The 7,634-nt window shown below is 64.6% G+C and overlaps 2 protein-coding genes across 2 annotated transcripts; both read right to left on the minus strand.

The window, feature by feature from the left end:
• Positions 1–2,120: 2,120 nt before the first annotated feature.
• MNEG_11669 (hypothetical protein) lies at positions 2,121–2,319 on the minus strand (the record flags this gene model as incomplete). The annotated part of the gene is made up of 1 exon (XM_014039858.1): positions 2,121–2,319. A coding segment is annotated over one exon (199 nt), but the record flags the coding sequence as incomplete, so codon positions are not given.
• Positions 2,320–3,737: 1,418 nt separating this feature from the next.
• On the minus strand, positions 3,738–7,413 carry MNEG_11670 (Heat shock protein 82; the record flags this gene model as incomplete). The annotated part of the gene is made up of 10 exons (XM_014039859.1): positions 3,738–3,817; positions 4,063–4,237; positions 4,532–4,708; positions 4,919–5,032; positions 5,236–5,390; positions 5,636–5,855; positions 6,281–6,458; positions 6,659–6,765; positions 7,051–7,308; positions 7,408–7,413. 10 exons carry the CDS (start codon positions 7,411–7,413, stop codon positions 3,738–3,740), a joined length of 1,470 nt encoding a protein of 489 aa, XP_013895313.1.
• Between the last annotated feature and the right edge of the window lie 221 nt (positions 7,414–7,634).

Genomic DNA, 7,634 nt, shown 5'->3' on the forward strand with positions numbered 1-7,634 from the left:
GGGCGCGGGGGCGCGCCGTAGGCGCCCATTGCAAGGGCGGGGCCGCTGTGCGGCGGCGCAGCAAAGCCAGGCGGCGCGTGGTGGCCGGCCGCGCCCAGCAGCAGCGCAGAAACGCCCGGCAGCAAGTGCGGCGGCAGGCCGTGGCCGCTGGCCGCGGCGGCGGCGGCCGCCGCAGCGAGCGCGTGGTGCTGCAGCGCACCGGCGCCCAGCGACGCCTCGAGCGCCCCGCTCGCCGCCGGCGCGTGTCCCGCGCCGAGCGGCGCCGCCGCCGGCCCAAACCCGGCCGCGTGGTCCTCCCCCTCGCGCCAGCGCCGCTGCTGCTGCGCGTGGGCGTGCGCGTGGGCGTGCGCGCTCACGGCCAGGTGCGCCGCTGCGTGCTGCTCCGCCTCCAGCTGGTCCTCACGCGCCTTTATAAAGTGGGCGATATACACGTGAAGGAAACCGCCCTGAACCTTCCGCTGACCCCCAGGGCTGCCCGCCGCGCCCGCCGTGCCGCGCGCGTCCGCAAACGGCGGCGGCGCGACCAGCGGCGGGCCGAACGGCGGCCGGCCGCCGGCCGCGGCGGCGGCAGCGTTGGCGGCGGCGGCGAAGGCCAGGTCTGGCCGCAACAGGTGGGGCGGCGGCAGGGCCGCGAGCAGCTCCGGTGGCAGCCCAACAGGTGGCAGCCCCGCCCACGGCGCGGCGAGGCCCGGCAGCTGCGGCAGGCCCGGCGGCAGGCCCGGCGGCAAGAGGCCGGAGGCCGGCGGCTGCGGCTGCGGCGGCGGCGGCTGCAGCGCATCGAGGGGAAAGGGGGGCGGCCGTGCCGCGCCTGTGGCGGGCGGCGCCATGCTGCCGAGCGCGGAGCTCGGGAACGTCGTCGCTGCGGGGGCACCCGAGTGGAGGCCGTTGGTGAGGCCGTTGGGCAGCGGCGGTTTTGGGGGCAGGGCCTGCTTGCTGGGGGACACCGGCCCCGCTGCACCCTGCTTGACGCCAGGCTGCTGCTGCTGCTGCTGCTGCTGTTGTTCCTGATGCCCGGGGGGCAGCCGCGCCACCTCTGGCTGCTCCTGAGCGCCCGTCTGCTGCTGCTGCTGCTGCGGCGGCGGCGGCGTCTGCTTTGGCCGCTGCGACCGCGCGTCCCCAGCGTCGCCGTCCTCCAGGTCAGACGACCAGGAGCGCTTGGTGCCGCGCAGGCCGTCCGCCGCAGCGCCCGCAAGGTCGGTCTGGGAGCGCCCAGAAGGGCCCGCCCTGAGGCCGCCGACCGCGCCCCCCCGGGACCCGCGCCCGCGCCCGCCGCGGCCCCGCTGGCGGCCTCGCGCCCGCCGCGCCGACCAGCCCCCGCCGTCGCTGTCGCCGTCGCTGCTGCCGAAGCTGCTGCTGCTGCGGCTCGGGCTCGAGCCGGGTGCAGCGCGGGCGCCGCGGCCCCGCCCGCGGCCCCTGCCACTGCCGCGACCACGGCCCGCGCCGCCACCGCCGCTGCCACCGCCTGGCTGCTGGGCCTGGCCGCCCGCGCCGATCTCCGCGTCCACCGCAGCCGCGCTGAGAAAGCAGAGCGCCTCCAGGGCGGCCTGCTCGTCCTGCGCAGAGCGAATGCATTGAGAGGTTGCTGGTAGGGTGGGTTTGGAGGTGATGGCTTGCGGCGTCGGGCGGACGGATATGGCCCTTGCAGCTGAAAACTGCGGGCGTCGGTCAAACAATCGCCCGAAAAATCACACCCTGACGCCGCGTAGAACGGGAGCGTTAGAATCAGGCCGCCGCCATAAACGCACAAAAGCCGTGAAATAACACAGCGGCGCAACGTGACGGTCGTGAGAGAGAGACTACTCCGGCGGCAAGCAGGCAAATGCACAGCAAGCACGACAGCCCCAAAGCGCACCTCCTCAAATGGCTGCGCGTCGTCCAGAGCCCATGGATAGGCGCTGCTATGGACGCGTCCATCCGGACCGCGCACGAAGGCCCTTGGACGGCGGACGAGGCCTGCACGCACAATGTGGGCCGTGGATTGAGTCGTCGGGCGAAGGATCCATTCTTGTGGGCCACGGGCCGGGCCAGAGGCGGCCTAAAGCTGCGTATTTTGCAATGCATAAATTGCACACACACCACCACCTGCCGCTAGACCAAGGCCCTGCAGCAACGATGCCCACCTCCACGCCTGGGCATACGCGGCGGTGTTGCCATCAGGGCCGGCAGCAGGCCTGCATCTTCGTTGTGGCTGTTGAGAGGCTGCTTGACATCCTCCTCCACGACGATGGCCTCGCCCGGTGGCTGGAAAACCACGGGCTCCGCCTTCAATGCTGGCTCCCCCTCCTCGCTTTGATGCGGGGGAACTGTGCTCGGCCCCATGAACGGCAGACTGACTATGCCTGGCGAAATAGCTTCAAGATTGCCAGGCGCATGGCAGCGCCTGGGGCCTGATTCAGCGACCAGCTTGCGGAACTGACATACACTCTAGGGAGAACCGCAAAAGTGAGTGAAACGCAAAGCTGCTCGTGTCGCTGTTGCGTACTGTCAGGATTTGCTGTCAGACCAGGCAGAAAATAGTAAAAATCTGCGAAGCTGCTTTTCCTGGAACGCCAACGCCGCGCCTGGTCGGGTTCAAAATAAGCGACAAACGGCTCGATTCATTTTATGCACATGACTCCTTTGGGCGATGCCCCTGGGGACGGGGGCAGGTGGCGTCAGCGAGTGTGCCTGTATCAGGCTCAACCCGAGCCTGGTGAAGAATGAAGCGGTAGTGCAGTGCAGGGGCGGCCTGCAGTTTATTATCAACATGAGAAGTTGTTGTGTGCACTCATGGCGCGGGTGGGTGCGGCGTTGGGGGTGCCACCTGCTGCGGGCATCACCACAAAACTGCTCAGACTACCAAACCGTCATTCAGGACAGAGCGGTTGTGGTCACCACCACATCAGCACAGGGTTATTGGCGGCTCCTGGTGGCGCGCAGGAGTTGCACACCAGTCAGGGGTTCAGGGGTTCACCACCATCAGGCGCAGCCTTCAGGCCTCGGGCACGAGATTGGCCTCGGCAAGCCGGTGGTGGCCTGCAGGAGTCACTGCAGGTGCCATGCAGCACCTGCTTATCAATGCCACAGCCCTGATCAGAGTCAGCCTCGCGCCTGCCCAGTGGTTCACAGCTGGAACGGGTGGTGCTGCGTTCAGGCAACCCAATGCAGGTACACCCTGCAATTTCATTCACCCCCTTGATTTCACAGATGCGACAAGTGGGGAACCCATGCATCATTGTCAGCTCTCAGGAGGGCTCACGTAGTGGGCTGGCATATGTGACAACAACACTTTGTCCCTCTCCCACTCCTGCCTAGCCCAGCTGTGTCACCTGCACACCCACCACGACTACAGGGCTGCAGCATTGGGCAGATTTACACCCTAAATGCACAGGAGCAACCGCTGGGGAGTCGGATTGTGGTGACTGTTGACGCTCACAAGTCATACCGCCCACCACATTGCGGCTACATTTCAAACAGAGGGTGCGCTTGGGGCGACGCAGCGTTCTCAGTGGGGTGAGCCTAACTTTGTTGGAGTCAAATCATTCTGATGAAGCCGGGAAAAAATAGACAATCATTGCATAAACGGGGAACAAGTGATAAAGCAGCCAACACAAACGGCACGCTGCGGAGGGCCCTCATCTGCCCCAGCCCTACTTCCAGGCGGCCGCAAGCCTGCCGCAGCGCTACAGCTTTGGGACTGGCTCACTGAAGCTGCACTAGCAACGGCCATGCGCACAGCCTGGGGCGGTGGCATCAGTTTAGTCGACCTCCTCCATGCGGGAGCCCTCGTCAGCGCCGACCTCCTCCTCCAGCGGCGGCAGGTCCTCAGCCTCGGCGCCTGGGGTGGGGTTGGGGTGTGTGCGCGCATGACATGAGCTGGACACACAAGCACGGCAGATCAACGGCACAGCACGGCCCCTGCTCGCGGGCTGGTGCCCCACATTCTCAACAACTACTGCAGAATCAAAGACGTGGTCCCAACAAGCAGCCCTGTTGTGCCCATCCCAAAAAGCTCCCCCTGCGTGCCGTTGCATGCCCTGTAAAGCAGAGACCCCCCCCCAAAACACGCTGGCCGCCACGCACCCTCGTCCTCGTCAATGGACAGGCCCAGCTTGATCATGCGGTAGATGCGGCTGGCAAAGGTGGCGGGCTCGTCCAGGCTGAAGCCGCTGGACAGCAGCGCGGTCTCAAACATGAGCAGCACCAGGTCCTTCACCGTCTTGTCGCTGCGGTCAGCCTCCGCGCGGGTGGCCAGCTCCTGCGGGTGGGGTTGCAATGTGCGCATGGTGTGTGGATCAGCAGGATGCACTGGAGGGTGGACCCATTGAAGGTTTAAGATGGTGCGTATCACCTGCGCTTTGCCTGCCCAATCACGGGGAGCAGGGACACACCCCAGCCCTGGACCAACCCATCCGTCCCAGGAGATGCAGCTGCCGCGCAGCACCGTACCAAATGACTGCACACATGTGGTGACTCCATGCCAATCGCATACTACAGAGTTGCAGGTGCCGACGCGACACATGCGTGCACCACAGCGCGCCATGGCGCGCACCTGCACGATGGCGTTGTCGGGATTGATCTCCAGCGTCTTCTTGGAGGTCATGTACGCGCTCATGCTGTTGTCCCGCAGCGCCTGGGCCTTCATGATGCGCTCCATGTTGGCGCTCCAGCCGTACTCCCCGGTCACCAGCACGCAAGGGGAGTCCACGATGCGGTCGGAGGCCACAACCTTTCAGGGGGGGTTGGCGGCAACGCAATTTAGCCAGAGAATCTTGCGCAAAGACAAGGGTGTTCAGCCCATGCAATGCACAGAAAACACACGTGTATACAGACCGCTGTGTCGTGTACAGCCACGGTTAGCCTTGAACAGCACACAAGACACCAGCCCAAGACCCCATAGCTGAGCTGGACGCTGCGCCCAAGTGCTGTGGCTCCTCACCTTCTCGACCTTGTCCCCCAGGATGTCCTTCATGAGGCGGCAGAGGGGCTCCACGCGCGCCTTCTTCTCCTCCTTCTCCTTCTTCTCGTCCTCGGTCTCATCGAAGACCAGGCCCTGGGGGGTGGGCGGACGGGGGGAGACGAGCAGGGGGGGAAAGGGGTGAGGGGTCACATCCTGGGACAACAGCATCAAGGCAGCGTGCGGCGCGAAAAAGCCCGCCCCTACCACTGAAGCGCCAGCGCCTCAAAGGCAGGACGGTCCATTCAGAGGGCTGACACCAGCCGCATGCGCCCATCCAACTGCCGCGGGGGCCCCACCTCCTTGGTGCAGGACACCAGCTTGTGGCCGTCGTAGTCCTTGAGCTGCTGCACGGCGTACTCGTCGATGGGGTCCACCATGTACAGCACCTCGTAGCCCTTCTTGCGCAGGCGCTCCAGGAAGGGGCTGTTCTCAACAGCCTTACGGCTCTCGCCTGCAAGATGCAGGGGAAAAGTTGGGGTTGGGCGTGGAGGGGAGGTTCAGCAGTGCGCCGCTGACAGCTAAGAGCGCGTACACGCGTGAAGATGCAGGGCACTGGGGTTGACTTGCAACAGCCCTCAAGCCAGCGCTCAGTGCCCGTTGTAATCAGCAGTGTGCTGCAGGGCCTAGCAACCCCCAGGTTGCCAGGGCAAGCGCTGTGCAGCCAATAGCCCCCGCTCAAAGGGCCCAGGCCCCCACCCGTGATGTAGTAAATGTCCTTCTGGCCCTCCTTCATGCGGGTGACGTAGTCCTTGAAGCTGGTGGGCTCGTCGCCGCTCTTGGTGGAGTGGTAGCGCAGCAGGTCGGCCAGCTTGGCCCTGTTGGCGCTGTCCTCGTGAACGCCCAGCTTGAGGTTCTTGCCGAAGTTCTCGTAGAACTTGCCGTAGTCATCCTTGTTCTCCGCAATCTCGCCGAACATCTGGGGCGGGTAGCGGTGGTAAAATGGGGCTACAGGTTGGGCTTTGCCACAGAGCACAAGAATGCACAAGGCAGCCCAGTTGACGGCTGCGCAGGCCAGGTTGCAATGCATCCTGCGGCTGGCAAAGGCGCGCACATAGCGGCACGGCCGGCCCTGGGAACAGTTCGTCGGCCAACACAGCTGGCCAAGACCCAACCATAATCAGGGCCCCATTCATAATCTCAACTCCAATGCCAACATTCCCCGCATGACGGGCAGCAGCCCACAGTGTGGCTTGGTTTGTGAAAAGCCTGTGGTGATGCAATTGCTGCAACTACGCGGCAGGGGCGCCTGCCGCCCCTGCTCATCCCCCGGCATCAAAAAATCACCCCACCCCCAAGGCCCCTCTCAAGATCCCCCCAAACGAGGGACGCCCCGCCCCCCACCTCGAGGCACTTCTTGACGATGTTCTTGCGGATGACCTTGAGGATCTTGTTCTGCTGCAGCATCTCGCGCGAGATGTTGAGGGGCAGGTCCTCGCTGTCAACCACGCCCTTCACAAAGGACAGCCACTCGGGGATGAGCTCCTCGCAGTTGTCCATGATGAACACGCGGCGCACGTAGCTGGGGGGAAGGGGGTGTACAGGTTGTACAGGTTGGGTCAGCGGTCCAGGCCCCGACACGACGGCACACGTGCACAGCTGCCAGGCTGCTGAGGAGGGGCCAACACCCCAGCGTCTCATGTGTCATGAGCTGCCCCCCAAGCAACACCAGACGGCCCCGGAAGCACTCCCCCACATCGGAAGTGCCCCAGGGCCGCTCACAGCTTGATGTTGTTGGGCTTCTTCTTCTGGTCAAACATGTCAAAGGGCGCGCGGCGGGGCGCAAACAGGATGCTCTTGAACTCCAGCTGGCCCTCCACAGAGAAGTGCTGCGGTACAGTGGCGGAGGGAGAGACATTTGACGAATGTCAGACTCAGCGACAAGATGAAGTTGCAGGTGTGCGAATAGAATGGCAAATCAGGCTCGATCTCCTCTCCGCGTGGTCAACCTTGTCGGTCACGAGGCCCTGGAGGCACCGACTGGGCCGCTGGCCAGTAGGGTCACATAGCGACTGCTCCTACTTCCTGGCAATTTGTCATGAACATGACCCCAACCTCCACATACCCAACAGCCCCGCAAGCTTCATTGTGCAAGGGCCCCGGGCTGCGCGCACCTTGTAGGCGAGCATGTCCTCCCAGTCGTTGGTGATAGACTTGTAGAACGCCGAGTACTCCTCACGCGTAATGTCGTCGGGGTTGCGCATCCAGATGGGCTTCTGCTTGTTGAGCAGCTGCCACTCGGTCTGCACCTCGGTGACCTTCTTGGTCTTCTTCTCCTTCTTCTCCTCGTCCTCCTCCTTCACCTCCTCGATCTTGCCCTCCTCGTCCTCGGCCTTGGCCTCCTCCTTCTCCTCGTCCTCGTCGTCAGACACCTGGGGGCCGGGGTGGGGAGCAATGGGCAACGGGCAGGATGGGGGTAAGGGATGGGCCGACCAGGCGAGGGAAGGGTTTCCGGAGGGAGGGGGCATGACAGACATGCATAAGGAGAGCACTCACAAGAGGGTTTGAAGCTGCTTAGCAAGGGCATACGGCTGGGGGCCCTGTTCCCACACCAAGCCCTCCCGAGAAGCGCGCGCTGTGAAGTGCACATCAACACCGGGCTGCTGGCCTGCGGAGACCAGCGCCACTTGCCTCCCATGAAGCCCCACTGCACCCCAACGCTTGCAGCACCCGCCTCAAGCTCCCGCCACGCCCACTG

Source organism: Monoraphidium neglectum (genome assembly GCF_000611645.1).
Source record: "Monoraphidium neglectum strain SAG 48.87 unplaced genomic scaffold scaffold02854, whole genome shotgun sequence".
Taxonomy (NCBI): Eukaryota; Viridiplantae; Chlorophyta; class Chlorophyceae; order Sphaeropleales; family Selenastraceae; genus Monoraphidium; species Monoraphidium neglectum.